This window comes from Myxine glutinosa, chromosome 1, assembly GCF_964187855.1.
Source record: "Myxine glutinosa chromosome 1, kmMyxGlut1.1, whole genome shotgun sequence".
Lineage (NCBI taxonomy): Eukaryota > Metazoa > Chordata > Myxini > Myxiniformes > Myxinidae > Myxine > Myxine glutinosa.
Window position 1 is genome coordinate 297,437,526 of NC_136261.1, and position 19,652 is coordinate 297,457,177.

The 19,652-nt window shown below is 48.0% G+C and overlaps 1 protein-coding gene across 2 annotated transcripts in view; it reads left to right on the top strand.

Moving 5' to 3' along the window:
- Positions 1–363: 363 nt before the first annotated feature.
- UQCC2 (ubiquinol-cytochrome c reductase complex assembly factor 2) overlaps positions 364–19,652 on the top strand; it is a 33,821-nt gene continuing 14,532 nt past the window's right edge. Inside the window, exon 1 of one of the 2 annotated variants that reach the window (XM_068134743.2) lies at positions 364–646. In XM_068134743.2, coding sequence (XP_067990844.2) covers positions 635–646 — 12 coding nt within the window. In that variant the 5' untranslated portion in view covers positions 364–634. The remainder of the gene's footprint in view (positions 647–19,652) is intronic. The other variant, XM_068134752.2, reaches the window with a different exon arrangement.

Here is a 19,652-nt window from a genome sequence, read left to right on the forward strand (position 1 = left end):
TAGTTGCAGATGCTGCTGTGATTATTAATTTATTATTGAGGTGTTGTATAGCAATGTGGGTCTCAGATTCCAGATCCTGTGATCATTGAGGTGTATATATGTTAAGCTCGGTTAGCACATTCGCCCCTTTTTCAATTAATTTATATCTAAGTCATCCCATTTTGACCATTAAATGTATTGTATAATTTATAGCCCAATATTGATATTACTATTTATAATGTTAATATTTGTTGGAAATGCACTGTAATATTCAGTCATCAGGAGGAAAATATAAGGAGTTTATTGGGCGGTGTATTGGCTAGGACTGCTCTTTAGTGTGTACGCTTGTTACTGTAATTTTCTTGATATAAACGTGGAGTGAATTTTGCATTGTAAGGATCGCACTTGTCTCGCATCAACTATAAAATGGATTATTTAAGTTGTTATACTAAACAACTACAGGAAGAGGGGGTTTTTTTGCACTTTTTTCCTTGCATTTCTCAGCGCTATCTTGTCCTCGCTCTGAAGTCTAAACTAAAGACATGACTGCGAATCACTGGAGTAAAGCTATGCGGCTTTGTGCGGAATGGCCAGTCGATAAAACGAAGCGTGGTCGAGAGTTGGCGACGGCACTTCGGCTGTATATGTCTCAGAGATGGAAAAGCAGGTGAGGACGAGACAAGGGAGAAGGTTAAGGGGGTCGACTTTCATTATCAACATTACCACTACGACTGTACTACTACTACAGAGTAGCACTTGTCAAGATTTCCTCCGCTCAAATTGGTACTTTGCAATCATCACTTACGTATTCGTACTTGCCTCCTATTAGTATTACTGCAGTACTATCAGTATCATGCTAGTACGTACTCGTAAGTCAAGTGTATGATTACTATGATGTTGAAGAGCAGGGCTCTTGCTTGAGACGGACGAAGTGACGGGCAAGACACAAACTCGTCCGAGAAGATGTTTATTGCAAAAACCAACTCGGGAACTCTCCAAAGCCCGTTTATCGGGCTGCATATATATCACAACCAGAAGCACAACCGAAACCGAAAGCCACGCCTTTCAGGCGAGGCGCGCTTTGGGGGTCACGTGACCGACAGGTGCAAAGGTTTATAACCGCACGCGCGGCACGCTTTGGTGGTCACGTGACCGGCCACCCCGGCGCCGTGGTTTGCCCGCCGGTTACGTCACGGGTGGAGCAAGGAGATTCTGTGTTAGTCTCACTTGGGGGACCCATGGGTCGCTACACACGCCCCCCCAGAATGGACTTGATCCAGGAAGGTCAACCTGAGGGGGGTCCGGATGACCCGACCGAAACGACCCCTGGCCAGTCGCGGGGGGGTGGGGGGGAGGGGTCCGGTGTGGTGGCGGGTGGTCGGACGGGGGTGCAGTGGACGGGGGGCGGCCGCGCCGCGGTGGGAGAGCCAGCCGTGGCGGCTGGCCGACGTCCATGTGGGCCGGCTTGAGGTGGTCCAGCGAAATCCGGTCCGCCCGGCCGCCAATGTTGACGATGAAGGATTTGTTGTCCCGTCGTAGGACCCGGAAGGGTCCGTCGTATGGTGGCCGGAGCGGCCCCCGGTGCACGTCGTGGCGCACGAAGACGTACTCCGCCGTGCGGAGTGCTGGGGGACGTAGGATTGGGGGTCGCCGTGGTGGGACGTGGGCACCGGGGCGAAACGTCGGGCGGCCTCCTGGAAGTCCGTGTGCTGGCGCGCGGCGGACCAGGGGCGGGTGGCGTCAGGAATGAACTCGCCCGGTACACGGAGGGCCTGGCCGTACACCAGCTCGGCGGTGGACACCTGGAGGTCCTCTTTGGGAGCCGTGCGGAGGCCCAAAAGGACCCACGGGAGCCGGTCGGCCCAGCCGTCGTCCTGGAGGCCGGCCATGAGTGCGGCCTTCATGGAGCAGTGGAACCGCTCGCACAACCCGTTGGCCTGGGGGTGGTAAGCCGTGGTGCGGTGCAGGGTAACGCCCAACGTGCGGGCGACCGCGCCCCATAGTTCGGACGTGAACTGTGGGCCGCGGTCCGACGAGATGTCCGCTGGTGCGCCGAAACGCGCGACCCAGGTGGCGATTAACGCCTGGGCCACGTCGGCGGTGGTGGTGCAGGCGAGGGGCACGGCCTCCGGCCACCTGGTGGTCCTGTCCACCATGGTAAGCAGGTGGGTGAACCCCTGCGACGGGGGAAGGGGACCCACCAGGTCCACGTGGACGTGGTCGAACCGTCGCTCGGGCACGGTGAAGGGAGCCAGCGGAGCCTGGGTATGACGGTGGACCTTGGCCCGCTGGCAGGGTGTGCAGGCGTTGGCCCAGTCGCGGACGTCCCGTCGCAGCCCATGCCAGACGAAACGCGCCGCCACCAGCCTCTGGGACGCCTTCCAGCCCGGGTGCGAGAGGCCGTGGAGCGAAGCAAAAATGTGACGCCGCCAGGTGACCGGCACAACGGGGCGAGGTCGGCCTTGGGAGATGTCGCACAGCAGGACCGTGTCCGCGAAGGGGACGTCAGCCAAGCGGAGGCCCGTGTCCACCACCCGGAGCGCCTGCACCGTGCCGTCGGTGGCCTGGTCCGTTGCCATTAGGGCGAAATCGACGCCGAGGTGGACGGCGTTGGCGCCGGCTCGAAAAAGGCAGTCGGCCACGGCGTTGTCCTTCCCGGCGACGTGCCGGATGTCCGTGGTGTACTCCGACACGGCGGAGAGGTGGCGCTGCTGGCGGGCCGACCACGGCTCCGTGACCTTGGCCATGGCGAAAACCAACGGCTTGTGGTCGACAAAAGCCGTGAATGGGCGGCCCTCCAGCAGGTGGCGAAAATGGCGGACGGCCAGGTACAGCCCGAGGAGCTCGCGATCGAAGGTGCTGTACTTCAACTCGTTGGGCAGGAGTTGCCGGCTGAAGAACGCGAGCGGCTGCCAGGCCCCGTTTACCCATTGTTCATGGACCGCGCCCACGGCGTAGTCGGAGGCGTCAGTGGTGAGGGCGATGGGAGCCTGGGGTACCGGGTGGGCCAGCAGCGTGGCGTTGGCGAAGGCCCGTTTTGCGCCGGTAAAAGCAGCGTCCATGTCCGTGGACCAGACAACATCGCGTTTCGCCGGCTGGCCACGGAGGGCCGTGTACAAGGGCCGCATAAGTTGCGCAGCTCGGGGCACGAAGCGGTGATAAAAGTTCACCATCCTGAGGAACTCCTGCAGCGCCTTGACGGAGCGGGGGCGCGGGAAAGCGGCGATGGCCTCGACTTTTGCCGGTAGCGGCACGGCGCCGGTCCGGGTGATGCGGTGGCCCAAAAAGTCGATCGTCGCCGCACCAAAGTGACATTTGGCCGGGTTGACGATCAATCCGTGCTCGCTGAGGCGGCCGAACAGCGTCCGGAGGTGGAGGAGGTGCTCGGCTCTGGACGTGCTGGCGACGAGGATGTCGTCCAGGTAGGTGTAGAGGAACGGCAAGTCGCGCAGCACGCCGTCCATCAGGCGCTGGAACGCCTGTGCCGCGTTTTTGAGGCCTAAGGGCATCCGCAGGAATTCAAAGAGGCCGAAAGGTGCAATAACGGCCGTCTTCGGGATGTCGGCCGGGCGGACGGGCACCTGGTGGTACCCCCGAATCAGGTCCACTTTTGAAAAAATGGTCCGCCCCGCCAACCGGGCGGAAAAATCCTGGATGTGCGGGACGGGGTACCTGTCGGGGGGTAGTGGCGTCGTTAAGGCGGCGGTAGTCTCCGCATGGCCGCCATCCGCCCCCCGGCTTCGGGACGATGTGCAGCGGCGAGGCCCAGGCGCTGTCGGAGCGCCGCACTATGCCGAGGCGCTCCAGCGCGGCGAACTCGGCCTTGGCGACGGCGAGTTTGGCGGGATCGAGACGGCGAGCCCGGGCGTACACCGGCGGGCCCGTAGTGGGGATGTGATGCTCGATGCCGTGACGCACCGCGATGGCCGAAAACGTCGGTCGCGTGAGGGCCGGGAACTCTGCGAGGAGACGTGCGAAGTCGTCTGCCAATGGGAGGGCGCAGGAAAACTCCGTGGGCGCGGAACGGCTCAAAGCGCATGCCAGGGAGCTGAAAGTTTCGGCGCTGACGAGACGCCGGCGTTTCATGTCGACCAGCAGCCCGTGGGCGCACAGAAAATCGGCCCCGAGCAAAGCCATGGGGACGTCCGCCGTCACGAACTCCCAGTGAAAGAGCTGGCTGCCGAAGCGGAGGGCGACGGTGCGTGGGCCAAAGGTGCGGATGGCGTAGCCGTTGGCCGCGATTAAGGAGGGGCCGCAAACGGCGGCCCGCCTGTCCGCTGAAGCGGGAATGACGCTCAGCTGGGCGCCGGTGTCGCAGAGAAAGCGCCGCCCCGACGCTTGGGCCGCGATGAATAGCAGGTTTCCGGAACGGCCGGCGTTCATTGCTGGTAGGGAACGCCGGCCCGCCCGTTTCTCGACTTGCCGAACGTGCACGGGGGTTGACATGATCGGGCCTGCCGCCCGAACCTGGCGTGGAAATAACACCAGGCCGGGTCCGGCGGGGGCTCCGGTCGACGCGTCGGGACCGGGCGACGCGGCGTTGCCGCTGCCAGTCGCGCCGGCCCGGCGGCCTCCGGGAAGGAAACTGCATCGCGGGCGGGTGGGCGGGAGGGTTCCCGGCCGCCACCCCGATGAGCTGGCTCGCCGCTCCGGCGAGCTGGCTTGCCGAATCGATCTTGTCGGCCTCCTTGGCGAGGTCGCGGGGGTTCACGATGGTCGTGCCTGCCAGGGCGACCCGTACCTGGGCCGGGAGCTGGCGAAGAAAAAGCTCCCGAAACAGGAAATCCGAGGGGTGCTCGCCGAGCAACGCGAGCATGTAGTCCATGCGTTCGGACGGGCGCGTATCGCCGAGCTCAGGAAGGTCGAGCAGGCGTCGTGCGCGCTCAGCCGGGGAGAGGGCGAAAGCGCCCAGAAGAAGTGCCTTGATGGCGTCGTACTTGCCGTCAGCGGGCGGGTTCTGGAGGAAGCTCAGGCAGCGGGCGGCGGTCGCGGAGCCAAGCGCGGCGACCACGTAATGGTATCGCGTGGTGTCCTCCGTTATGCTACGCAGGGCGAACTGGGAGTCCGCCTGCGCGAACCAGACGGCGGCGTGTGCTTCCCAGAAGGTGGGCAATTTGAGGGACACTGCGGTGTCCATCGCGTGTCGTAAATTCGGGTCACCAGTGAAGAGCAGGGCTCTTGCTTGAGACGGACGAAGTGACGGGCAAGACACAAACTCGTCGAGAAGATGTTTATTGTAAAAACCAACTCGGGAACTCTCCAAAGCCCGTTTATCGGGCTGCATCTATCTATAATTCCAGTAATCTCTGTCTGTACGTTTGTACGTTTGTACGTTTGTCTGTTTGTCTGTGACCGCTGTTTCTCGACAACTACCGGTCCGATATACTTGAAACTTGCCAGGTATATTGCTGGGGACCCGAGGATGTGCCTTTTCAAGGTTTTAAATTAATCGGACAAGTACTTACCGAGCTATGGCGATTTAGCCGTTCGCCGTTCGCTTTGGCGTTGCGAATGGACCAAACCATTCATGTAAATAGAGGGGGGGGGGGGGGGGTTCTGTGGTCGTTCGCTTTGGCTTTGCGAATGGACCAAACCATTCATGTAAATAGAGGGGGGGGGGGTTTCTGTGGTCGTTCGCTTTGGCTTTGCGAATGGACCAAACCATTCATGTAAATAGAGGGGGGGGGTTCTGTGGTCGTTGCGAATGGACCAAACCATTCACATCGAATCATCGAATCACATCGAATGGACCAAACCGTTCGCTTTGGACCAAACCATTGCATGTAAATAGAGGGGGGGGGGGGGGTTCTGTGGTCGTTGCGAATGGACCAAACCATTCATGTAAATAGAGGGGGGGGGGGGGTTCTGTGGTCGTTACTGCCACGTGGTTTCAAAGTTTTTTTTTGTTGTTGTTGTTTGCACGCATGTTTTTTTGCACCCACGTACGGGCACGCCCTAGGATGTTTACACACACACACCCCTACACAAATTTTTTTTTTTTTTTTTTTTGGCAAGGAACGGGCACCCACGTACGGACACGTCCTAGCTTATATATAGTACGGGCATGCCCTAGTATATATATAACAACCAGAAAGCACAACCGAAACCGAAAGCCACGCCTCTCAGGCGAGGCGCGCTTTGGGGGTCACGTGACCGACAGGTGCAAAGGATTATAACCGCACGCGCGGCACGCTTTGGTGGTCACGTGACCGGCCACCCCGGCGCCGTGGTTTGCCCGCCGGTTACGTCACCGGCTGGAGCAAGGAGATTCTGTTGTTGGTCTCGCTTGGGGGGCCCATGGGTCGCTACAATGTAAGCACCGTATTCTTCCTCTTTCACCTCTATTTTTACTCACTCCTTCTTCTACTCCTGCTACTACTACTACTACTCCTTCTTCCTCTTCCACGCCTTTTTCGACTCCTACGAATACTATCCTTCTTCCTCTTCCAACTCCTTCTACTACTCCTTCCTCTTCCACTTCTTCCTCCTCTACTACTACTACTTCTACTACTCCTACTACTTCCTCTTCCACTCTTGCTACTACTCCTTCTACTACTTCCTCTACTACTTTTTCCCTCTTCCACTCCTACTACTACGGCTTCTACTACTTCTTCCTCTTCCACTTCTTCCGCTGCCACTCCTTATACTACTTCTTTTACTACTTCTTCTACTACTACTTCTTCCTCTTCCACTCCTTATACTACTTCTTTTACTACTTCTTCTACGACCTCTTCTACTACTACTTCTTCCTCTTCCACTCCTTTTACTACTTCTACTACTGCTTCTACTACTTCTTCCTCTTCCACTTCTTCCGCTTCCACTCCTTATACTACTTCTTTTACGACTTCTTCTACTACTACTTCTTCCTCTTCCACTCCTTATACTACTTCTTTTACTACTTCTTCTACGACTTCCTCTACTACTACTTCTTCCTCTGCCACTCCTTTTACTACTTCTTTTACTACTTATTTTACTACTTCTTTCACTACTTCTTTTGCTACTTCTTTTACTACTTCTTTTACTACTTCTTTCATTACTTCTTTTACTACTTCTTCTACGACTTCTTCTACTACTACTTCTTCCTCTGCCACTTCTTTTACTACTTATTTTACTACTTCTTTCACTACCTCTTTTACTACTTACTTATTTTACTACTTATTTTACTACTGCTTTTGCTACTTCTTCTACGACTTCTTCTACTACCTCTACTACTACTTCTTCCTCTTCCACTCCTTCTTCTTTTTTTTTTTTTTTTTTTTTTTTTTTTTTCTTTTTTTTTGTATACAAGATCGAGGCTCGTGAAAGAGCGAAAATTAATCACACAGAAAGACAAACAGACACATAAAACAAATAACATCGGGAGCGGTAGACAAGATGGGGAGAGAGGGGGAAGGACACAAACACAACATTTGCATTTGAGAGCAGGGACCGAGAGACATGGAGACATCGAGAGATCTGTGGGAGGGAGAGGGCTTTGGGGGGGAGGCATGTGACGGGGGGAGGCATGTGAAGGGGGGGAGGCATGTGAAGGGGGGGGGGGGGGGTGGGAGAGGTATAAACATATGGACACTGCCAGGATTTCCAGGAAATAAGTTGGAATTTCAAACAAGGTGGATCTGGGGTGAATTAGTGGGGGTAGAATAGATCAAGGTTATGGATGGGGGAAGATAAGAGATGGTGGTGAACAGCTGTTTTAAAGACCTGGAGGGAGGAGAGGGATTGAAGGGAGTGTGGGAGTTTGTTCCACAGGCGGGAGAAAAGAGGAATGAAAGAGTGAAGGTGAGCAGAGAGCCGAGATTTCGGCAGTTTAACCATCAGAGGGTTGCTGGCAGATCTTGTGCGACCTGTAGGAATATTTGGGGGACAGAGCACGGAGAGAGCTGGGGGAGCAAGGCCGGAGAGGAGTCGGTAGAAGACAGAAAGACCACCTACCTGCCTGCGGTGAGTGAGTGAAAGGCCCTCAGAGATAGCTTCATCGCGGGAGATTCCAATGATTTTGAAAGCTTTGGATTCAACAGCGTGAAGCCGAGCCAGGTGTGAGGCAGGGACCGAGAGACATGGAGACATCGAGAGATCTGTGGGAGGGAGAGGGCTTTGGGGGGGCGGCATGTTCTACCCCTACTCCAAGTACAATAGAACTATCATATTGCAATCCTATATTATTATCATAATCTTCATATTAGTATATACTATATAGTGCCATATCATCCATTTAATTTAAATGTTTTAAAATTTTTAATCTTTATCAATTGAGCCGCACTACTGTTGCCAAGGAGATGTTTGATTAAAGCAACAATCTGTAACAAAAGATGTATTTTGATGTCGCCTGTGATCTTTGCGACAGGAAACCTTGACTACGAACAGTTTAACACATTCAAAGGCCGTCCTTTCTTGAATGTATGGTTTTCCTGATCCTGGTGTTTTTCCTGATCCTGTTTTCATGTAGAGTATCTCACATTGCGTATGGGACAGCTATGTGTGATTTCTCTGATTTTTGTCATATTTTCCACCATGAACATGCAGGGTGTGACGAACATTGTAAGCCGGTGGATCCCAAACTGTTTTGTCCTCGACCCAAAATTTGAAATCGCATTCACCTCACGACCCAATTGGTACCTGTACATACTTGGTACCCGCACCTCCGATAAAAATTGTCAGTACCTTTGATAAAAATTGTCAGAAAACGTTTTGACGTGAAACCTCCCTCCTCCCCCACTCCCCTGCCCCCTCAAACGCTGGGATTTCAAGTTTGGGTCGTGAGCCTGCGTTCGGGAGCACCTGCTGAAAGCATTAGAGGGGTACTGGTACTGGCATTAGGGCAGGCTCCATGCAATGTACATGTGAAGTGTATCCCTGTCTTCTGGGCAGCACACAGTTGTTGGAATGTCATGAAGTGATCAGGATGTTCTGGATTGGTATGATGTGCCAGGATTCAGAGGACGGCATGTTTCACACAGGATTGGCTGTCCACACATGGACGATATGTTCCAGAAAGGATTGGCTGTTCACACATTGACGGCATGTTCCACAGATTAGCGGCATGTCCCACACATGGGTGGCATGTCTCACACATGGGCGGCATGTCTCACACATGGGCGGCATGTCTCGCACATGGGCGGCATGTCTCGCACATGGGCGGCATGTCTCGCACATGGGCGGCATGTCTCGCACATGGGCGGCATGTCCCGCACATGGGCGGCATGTCCGACACATGGGCGGAATGTCCGACACATGGGCGGCATGTCCCACACATGGGCGGCATGTCCCACACATGGACGGCATGTCCCACACATGGACGGCATGTCCCACACATGGACGGCATGTTCCACACATGGACGGCATGTTCCACACATGGGCGGCATGTTCCACACATGGGCGGCATGTTCCACACAGGATTGGTTGTCCACACGTGGACGGAATGTTCCACACGTGGACGGAATGTTCCACACGTGGACGGAATGTTCCACACGTGGACGGAATGTTCCACACGTGGACGGAATGTTCCACACGTGGACGGAATGTTCCACACGTGGACGGAATGTTCCACACGTGGACGGCATGTTCCACACGTGGACGGCATGTTCGACACGTAACCTGCCTTGTTCCACACGTGGACGGCACGTTCCACACGTGGGCGGCATGTTCCACACATGGAGGACATGTTCCACACGTGGGCGGAATGTTCCACACATGGACGGCATTTTCCACACGGGATTGGCTGTCCACACATGGACGGCATTTTCCACACGTGGGCGGAATGTTCCACACATGGACGGCATTTTCCACACGGGATTGGCTGTCCACACATGGACGGCATTTTCCACACGGGATTGGCTGTCCACACATGGACGGCATTTTCCGCACAGGATTGGCTGTCCACACATGGACCGTATGTATGTTCCATACCTTCACAGCTGTCACAGGTTTGGCCTCGCAGCGACGACTGACTTCAATGCAACTCCCAATGTCGAATGACACATGGCCTGGCCGCCTGTCAATGTGCTTCACAAAGAACTTCCACTCCTCGAGCTTCTGCCACAATACCGGATGTAGTTTGATTTACCACAGGCTCATGTTTATTACCCATTTCACATCGGCATAGTCATAGAATGCTATGTAGTTTGACACGCCGTTCACCTTCATTACAACTGAAGTGACTGAATGACATCCATGAGTTTTGCCATCCCAGGATGTATTGAGGATGTCCGAAGCACTGTTTAAAACAAGTCCCTCTTTCTGCAGGAGATCATTTGCAGACATGTTTTGATGAGCTGGCAGGTGCTCCTCATTAGACAGGCGGAGAGACACATTCAAGTCACTTTGAATATGGTGCGGAATTGTGCTCAATGGGATTGTAGCTTGAGGGACCAGCAGGCTCGCAAACTGAAATCAACATGTCCATCTTGTCATCACGTGACATTCTACACAAGTACAACGCATTCTCACACATAGCTTGGGGGACGACCAATGACGATGTGTTGGGATTTTCATTGCTTGCATCAGTTTTTCACCTGCACCCAGATGTCCAGGCACTCCTTATGATCGGCAGCTTTGTGTGTGTGCTCCACGCGGCTGGCTTTAAGGAGGTTATAACTCTAACTTCATGAGATGTTATTGAGTTGAGATGGGCTCTACTGAATGTACTTCCTTATAATCATCAATTCTTGCTCCACAAGTTGTGCTTGTCCCTCACGTTACGAGCATGGGCTGCATAACCATGCATCGTTACAAAATTCCTGATTGTAGTTGATAATTCTGGACACGTGGTACTGCACCAGTTTTTTTATTGTACATGAAGACTCCTTCAGTTCCATCATGTTTGCTTTCATCACTGTTGGGACCGTATGTTGGGACCGTTTGCTCAACTTTTGGACAAGTCAAGTGACAAGATTTCTGAGATGAGGGTAGGCTTCAGTACCAGCTCTGTGAAATTCATCAATACCTGCTGTTTACCCAAACACTCGCACTCGCACTCTCACACACACACACACACACACACACACACACAAGCCTACGAAATATTCTGAGTTGGAGCATCTGACATCCCGTAATGTGTCCTGATGGTCCTCATCATAGGAACGCCAATGTTGCCGGGGGTGACAGAAGCATCCTTGTACTGAAACGACCTCAGAATTTGTCTGGCTGTCAGTGGAGTGAAAATTGTGTCCATTGTCCTCGGCATCACCAACATTTCTGATGGCTTTGTCACGTGACAGTCCCAGCGAATTAGGCGCCACCAACTTGTAATCATTTTCTTTGGTTAACCTGATGAAGCATCTGTTTCTGTGCTCATTTGCAATTCTTGAGCAGTGGAATGGCAACATCCATATCACATTTGGACAATGGTGGGACACCTTTGGACATCAAGTTCAGTCTGTTCTGGCAAGATTTCATCCGCCAAGCATTCCGTCTTTACTTGGGTACTCAATTACGGCAACTAAGTCGTCCGTCAACACTTTAAGTCGGCATTTGCGTTCGTGAACAGTTCCTGGATTATTGAGCCCTTTTGTTCGAATACGTCAGATCTTAAGCCAGTCACCTTGACCGTTAAGCCCACACCAGGTCACGGATGTGCTGCTGACATTGTGTCTCTTCTGCAAACGCTATGTGCGCTGTGCCAGTCTCAGCAGGTACAGGCTTTGAGGTGGCATTCGCAGCTGGATGTTGGGAACATTGGCGTTCTTTGCTGGCACTCACGCTGGTCCAACACAAGTGCGAAAAGTGGTTTTTCAACACTAACACAAGTGCGAAAAGTGGTTTTTCAACACTATCACAAGTGTAAAAAGGGGTTTTTCCACACTAATACAAGTGCAAAAGTGGTTTCCTGCACCAACACAAGTGCAAAAAGTGGTTTTTCAACACTAACACAAGTGCGAAAAGTGTTTTTTCAACACTAACACAAGTGCGAAAAGTGTTTTTTCAACACTAACACAAGTGCGAAAAGTGTTTTTTCCACACTAATACAAGTGCAAAGTGGTTTCCTGCACCAACAAAAGTGCGAAAAGTGGTTTTTCAACACTACCACAAGTGCGAAAAGTGGTTTTTCAACACTAACACAAGTGCGAAAAGTGGTTTTTCAACACTAATACAAGTGCAAAAGTGGTTTCCTGCACCAACACAAGTGCGAAAAGTGGTTTTTCAACACTAACACAAGTGTGAAAAGTGGTTTTTCAAAACTAACACAAGTGCAAAAAGTGGTTTTTCCACACCAATACAAGTGCAAAAGTGGTTTCCTGCACCAACACAAGTGCGAAAAGTGGTTTTTCAACACTAACACAAGTGCAAAAAGTGGTTTTTCAACACTATCACAAGTGCGAAAAGTGGTTTTTCAACACTAACACAAGTGCAAAAGGTGGTTTCCTTCACTAACACAAGTGCGAAAAGTGGTTTTTCAACACTAACACAAGTGCGAAAAGTGGTTTCCTTCATCAACACCAGTACGAAAAGTGATTTTTCAACACTAACACAAGTGCAAAAAGTGGTTTTTCCACACTAATAGAAGTGCAAAAGTGGTTTCCTGCACCAACACAAGTGCGAAAAGTGGTTTTTCAACACTAACACAAGTGCGAAAAGTGTTTTTTCCACACTAATACAAGTGCAAAAGTGGTTTCCTGCACCAACACAAGTTCGAAAAGTGGTTTTTCAACACTAACACAAGTGCGAAAAGTGGTTTTTCAACACTAACACAAGTGCGAAAAGTGTTATTTCCACACTAATACAAGTGCAAAAGTGGTTTCCTGCACCAACACAAGTTCAAAAAGTGGTTTTTCAACACTAACACAAGTGCGAAAAGTGGTTTTTCAACACTAAGATAAGTGCGAAAAGTGGTTTTTCCACACTAATACAAGTGCAAAAGTGGTTTCCTGCACCAACACAAGTGCGAAAAGTGGTTTTTCAACACTAACACAAGTGCGAAAAGTGGTTTTTCAACACTAACACAAGTGCGAAAAGTGGTTTTTCAACACTAACACAAGTGCAAAAGTGGTTTCCTGCACCAACACAAGTGCGAAAAGTGGTTTTTCAACACTAACACAAGTGCGAAAAGTGATTTTCAACACTAATACAAGTGCAAAAGTGGTTTCCTGCACCAACACAAGTGCGAAAAGTGGTTTTTCAACACTAACACAAGTGCGAAAAGTGGTTTTTCAACACTAACACAAGTGCGAAAAGTGGTTTTTCCACACTAATACAAGTGCAAAAGTGGTTTCCTGCACCAACACAAGTGCGAAAAGTGGTTTTTCAACACTAACACAAGTGCGAAAAGTGGTTTTTCAACACTATCACAAGTGTAAAAAGTGGTTTTTCCACACTAATACAAGTGCAAAAGTGGTTTCCTGCACCAACACAAGTGCGAAAAGTGGTTTTTCAACACTAACACAAGTGCGAAAAGTGTTTTTTCAACACTAACACAAGTGCGAAAAGTGTTTTTTCAACACTAACACAAGTGCGAAAAGTGTTTTTTCCACACTAATACAAGTGCGAAAAGCGGTTTTTCAACACTAACGCAAGTGCGAAAAGTGTTTTTTCCACACTAATACAAGTGCAAAAGTGGTTTCCTGCACCATCACAAGTGCGCAAAGTGGTTTTTCAACACTAACACAAGTGCAAAAAGTGGTTTTTCAACACTAATACAAGTGCAAAAGTGGTTTCCTGCACCAACACAAGTGCAAAAAGTGGTTTTTCAACACTAACACAAGTGCGAAAAGCGGTTTGTCAACACTAACGCAAGTGCGAAAAGTGTTTTTTCCACACTGATACAAGTGCAAAAGTGGTTTCCTGCACCATCACAAGTGCGCAAAGTGGTTTTTCAACACTAACACAAGTGCAAAAAGTGGTTTTTCAACACTAACACAAGTGCGAAAAGTGGTTTTTCAACACTAACACAAGTGCGAAAAGTGTTTTTTCCACACTAATACAAGTGCAAAAGTGGTTTCCTGCACCAACACAAGTGCGAAAAGTGGTTTTTCAACACTAACACAGGTGCGAAAAGTGGTTTTTCAACACTAACACAAGTGCGAAAAGTGGTTTTTCAACACTAACACAAGTGCGAAAAGTGTTTTTTCCACACTAATACAAGTGCAAAAGTGGTTTCCTGCACCAACACAAGTTCGAAAAGTGGTTTTTCAACACTAACACAAGTGCGAAAAGTGGTTTTTCAACACTAACACAAGTGCGAAAAGTGTTATTTCCACACTAATACAAGTGCAAAAATGGTTTCCTGCACCAACACAAGTTCAAAAAGTGGTTTTTCAACACTAACACAAGTGGGAAAAGTGGTTTTTCAACACTAAGACAAGTGCGAAAAGTGGTTTTTCCACACTAATACAAGTGCAAAAGTGGTTTCCTGCACCAACACAAGTGCGAAAAGTGGTTTTTCAACACTAACACAAGTGCGAAAAGTGGTTTTTCAACACTAACACAAGTGCGAAAAGTGGTTTCCTGCACCATCACAAGTGCGAAAAGTGGTTTTTCAACACTAACACAAGTGCGAAAAGTGATTTTCAACACTAATACAAGTGCAAAAGTGGTTTCCTGCACCAACACAAGTGCGAAAAGTGGTTTTTCAACACTAACACAAGTGCAAAAAGTGGTTTTTCAACACTAACACAAGTGCGAAAAGTGGGTTTTCCACACTAATACAAGTGCAAAAGTGGTTTCCTGCACCAACACAAGTGCGAAAAGTGGTTTTTCAACACTAACACAAGTGCGAAAAGTGGTTTTTCAACACTATCACAAGTGTAAAAAGGGGTTTTTCCACACTAATACAAGTGCAAAAGTGGTTTCCTGCACCAACACAAGTGCGAAAAGTGGTTTTTCAACACTAACACAAGTGCGAAAAGTGTTTTTTCCACACTAATACAAGTGCAAAAGTGGTTTCCTGCACCAACAAAAGTGCGAAAAGTGGTTTTTCAACACTACCACAAGTGCGAAAAGTGGTTTTTCAACACTAACACAAGTGCGAAAAGTGGTTTTTCAACACTAATACAAGTGCAAAAGTGGTTTCCTGCACCAACACAAGTGCGAAAAGTGGTTTTTCAACACTAACACAAGTGCGAAAAGTGGTTTTTCCACACTAATACAAGTGCAAAAGTGGTTTCCTGCACCAACACAGGTGCGAAAAGTGGTTTTTCAACACTAACACAAGTGCGAAAAGTGGTTTTTCAACACTAACACAAGTGCGAAAAGTGTTTTTTCCACACGAATACAAGTGCAAAAGTGGTTTCCTGCACCAACACAAGTTCGAAAAGTGGTTTTTCAACACTAACACAAGTGCGAAAAGTGGTTTTTCAACACTAACACAAGTGCGAAAAGTGGTTTTTCCACACTAATACAAGTGCAAAAGTGGTTTCCTGCACCAACACAAGTTCGAAAAGTGGTTTTTCAACACTAACACAAGTGCGAAAAGCGGTTTGTCAACACTAACGCAAGTGCGAAAAGTGTTTTTTCCACACTGATACAAGTGCAAAAGTGGTTTCCTGCACCATCACAAGTGCGCAAAGTGGTTTTTCAACACTAACACAAGTGCAAAAAGTGGTTTTTCAACACTAACACAAGTGCGAAAAGTGGTTTTTCAACACTAACACAAGTGCGAAAAGTGTTTTTCCCACACTAATACAAGTGCAAAAGTGGTTTCCTGCACCAACACAAGTGCGAAAAGTGGTTTTTCAACACTAACACAGGTGCGAAAAGTGGTTTTTCAACACTAACACAAGTGCGAAAAGTGGTTTTTCAACACTAACACAAGTGCGAAAAGTGTTTTTTCCACACTAATACAAGTGCAAAAGTGGTTTCCTGCACCAACACAAGTTCGAAAAGTGGTTTTTCAACACTAACACAAGTGCGAAAAGTGGTTTTTCAACACTAACACAAGTGTAAAAAGTGGTTTTTCCACACTAATACAAGTGCAAAAGTGGTTTCCTGCACCAACACAAGTGCGAAAAGTGGTTTTTCAACACTAACACAAGTGCGAAAAGTGTTTTTTCAACACTAACACAAGTGCGAAAAGTGTTTTTTCCACACTAATACAAGTGCGAAAAGCGGTTTTTCAACACTAACGCAAGTGCGAAAAGTGTTTTTTCCACACTAATACAAGTGCAAAAGTGGTTTCCTGCACCATCACAAGTGCGCAAAGTGGTTTTTCAACACTAACACAAGTGCAAAAAGTGGTTTTTCAACACTAATACAAGTGCAAAAGTGGTTTCCTGCACCAACACAAGTGCGAAAAGTGGTTTTTCAACACTAACACAAGTGCGAAAAGCGGTTTGTCAACACTAACGCAAGTGCGAAAAGTGTTTTTTCCACACTGATACAAGTGCAAAAGTGGTTTCCTGCACCATCACAAGTGCGCAAAGTGGTTTTTCAACACTAACACAAGTGCAAAAAGTGGTTTTTCAACACTAACACAAGTGCGAAAAGTGGTTTTTCAACACTAACACAAGTGCGAAAAGTGTTTTTTCCACACTAATACAAGTGCAAAAGTGGTTTCCTGCACCAACACAAGTGCGAAAAGTGGTTTTTCAACACTAACACAGGTGCGAAAAGTGGTTTTTCAACACTAACACAAGTGCGAAAAGTGGTTTTTCAACACTAACACAAGTGCGAAAAGTGTTTTTTCCACACTAATACAAGTGCAAAAGTGGTTTCCTGCACCAACACAAGTTCGAAAAGTGGTTTTTCAACACTAACACAAGTGCGAAAAGTGGTTTTTCAACACTAACACAAGTGCGAAAAGTGTTATTTCCACACTAATACAAGTGCAAAAGTGGTTTCCTGCACCAACACAAGTTCAAAAAGTGGTTTTTCAACACTAACACAAGTGGGAAAAGTGGTTTTTCAACACTAAGACAAGTGCGAAAAGTGGTTTTTCCACACTAATACAAGTGCAAAAGTGGTTTCCTGCACCAACACAAGTGCGAAAAGTGGTTTTTCAACACTAACACAAGTGCGAAAAGTGGTTTTTCAACACTAACACAAGTGCGAAAAGTGGTTTCCTGCACCATCACAAGTGCGAAAAGTGGTTTTTCAACACTAACACAAGTGCGAAAAGTGATTTTCAACACTAATACAAGTGCAAAAGTGGTTTCCTGCACCAACACAAGTGCGAAAAGTGGTTTTTCAACACTAACACAAGTGCAAAAAGTGGTTTTTCAACACTAACACAAGTGCGAAAAGTGGGTTTTCCACACTAATACAAGTGCAAAAGTGGTTTCCTGCACCAACACAAGTGCGAAAAGTGGTTTTTCAACACTAACACAAGTGCGAAAAGTGGTTTTTCAACACTATCACAAGTGTAAAAAGGGGTTTTTCCACACTAATACAAGTGCAAAAGTGGTTTCCTGCACCAACACAAGTGCGAAAAGTGGTTTTTCAACACTAACACAAGTGCAAAAAGTGTTTTTTCAACACTAACACAAGTGCGAAAAGTGTTTTTTCAACACTAACACAAGTGCGAAAAGTGTTTTTTCCACACTAATACAAGTGCAAAAGTGGTTTCCTGCACCAACAAAAGTGCGAAAAGTGGTTTTTCAACACTACCACAAGTGCGAAAAGTGGTTTTTCAACACTAACACAAGTGCGAAAAGTGGTTTTTCAACACTAATACAAGTGCAAAAGTGGTTTCCTGCACCAACACAAGTGCGAAAAGTGGTTTTTCAACACTAACACAAGTGCGAAAAGTGGTTTTTCCACACTAATACAAGTGCAAAAGTGGTTTCCTGCACCAACACAAGTGCGAAAAGTGGTTTTTCAACACTAATACAGGTGCGAAAAGTGGTTTTTCAACACTAACACAAGTGCGAAAAGTGGTTTTTCAACACTAACACAAGTGCGAAAAGTGTTTTTTCCACACGAATACAAGTGCAAAAGTGGTTTCCTGCACCAACACAAGTTCGAAAAGTGGTTTTTCAACACTAACACAAGTGCGAAAAGTGGTTTTTCAACACTAACACAAGTGCGAAAAGTGGTTTTTCCACACTAATACAAGTGCAAAAGTGGTTTCCTGCACCAACACAAGTTCGAAAAGTGGTTTTTCAACACTAACACAAGTGCGAAAAGCGGTTTGTCAACACTAACGCAAGTGCGAAAAGTGTTTTTTCCACACTGATACAAGTGCAAAAGTGGTTTCCTGCACCATCACAAGTGCGCAAAGTGGTTTTTCAACACTAACACAAGTGCAAAAAGTGGTTTTTCAACACTAACACAAGTGCGAAAAGTGGTTTTTCAACACTAACACAAGTGCGAAAAGTGTTTTTTCCACACTAATACAAGTGCAAAAGTGGTTTCCTGCACCAACACAAGTGCGAAAAGTGGTTTTTCAACACTAACACAGGTGCGAAAAGTAGTTTTTCAACACTAACACAAGTGCGAAAAGTGGTTTTTCAACACTAACACAAGTGCGAAAAGTGTTTTTTCCACACTAATACAAGTGCAAAAGTGGTTTCCTGCACCAACACAAGTTCGAAAAGTGGTTTTTCAACACTAACACAAGTGCGAAAAGTGGTTTTTCAACACCAACACAAGTGCGAAAAGTGGTTTTTCAACACTAACACAAGTGCGAAAAGTGGTTTTTCAACACTAACACAAGTGCGAAAAGTGGTTTCCTGCACCATCACAAGTGCGAAAAGTGGTTTTTCAACACTAACACAAGTGCGAAAAGTGATTTTCAACACTAATACAAGTGCAAAAGTGGTTTCCTGCACCAACACAAGTGCGAAAAGTGGTTTTTCAACACTAACACAAGTGCAAAAAGTGGTTTTTCAACACTAACACAAGTGCAAAAAGTGGGTTTTCCACACTAATACAAGTGCAAAAGTGGTTTCCTGCACCAACACAAGTGCGAAAAGTGGTTTTTCAACACTAACACAAGTGCGAAAAGTGGTTTTTCAACACTATCACAAGTGTAAAAAGGGGTTTTTCCACACTAATACAAGTGCAAAAGTGGTTTCCTGCACCAACACAAGTGCGAAAAGTGGTTTTTCAACACTAACACAAGTGCGAAAAGTGTTTTTTCCACACTAATACAAGTGCAAAAGTGGTTTCCTGCACCAACAAAAGTGCGAAAAGTGGTTTTTCAACACTACCACAAGTGCGAAAAGTGGTTTTTCAACACTAACACAAGTGCGAAAAGTGGTTTTTCAACACTAATACAAGTGCAAAAGTGGTTTCCTGCACCAACACAAGTGCGAAAAGTGGTTTTTCAACACTAACACAAGTGCGAAAAGTGGTTTTCCACACTAATACAAGTGCAAAAGTGGTTTCCTGCACCAACACAAGTGCGAAAAGTGGTTTTTCAACACTAACACAGGTGCGAAAAGTGGTTTTTCAACACTAACACAAGTGCGAAAAGTGGTTTTTCAACACTAACACAAGTGCGAAAAGTGTTTTTTCCACACGAATACAAGTGCAAAAGTGGTTTCCTGCACCAACACAAGTTCGAAAAGTGGTTTTTCAACACTAACACAAGTGCGAAAAGTGGTTTTTCATCACTAACACAAGTGCGAAAAGTGGTTTTTCCACACTAATACAAGTGCAAAAGTGGTTTCCTGCACCAACACAAGTTCGAAAAGTGGTTTTTCAACACTAACACAAGTGCGAAAAGCGGTTTGTCAACACTAACGCAAGTGCGAAAAGTGTTTTTTCCACACTGATACAAGTGCAAAAGTGGTTTCCTGCAC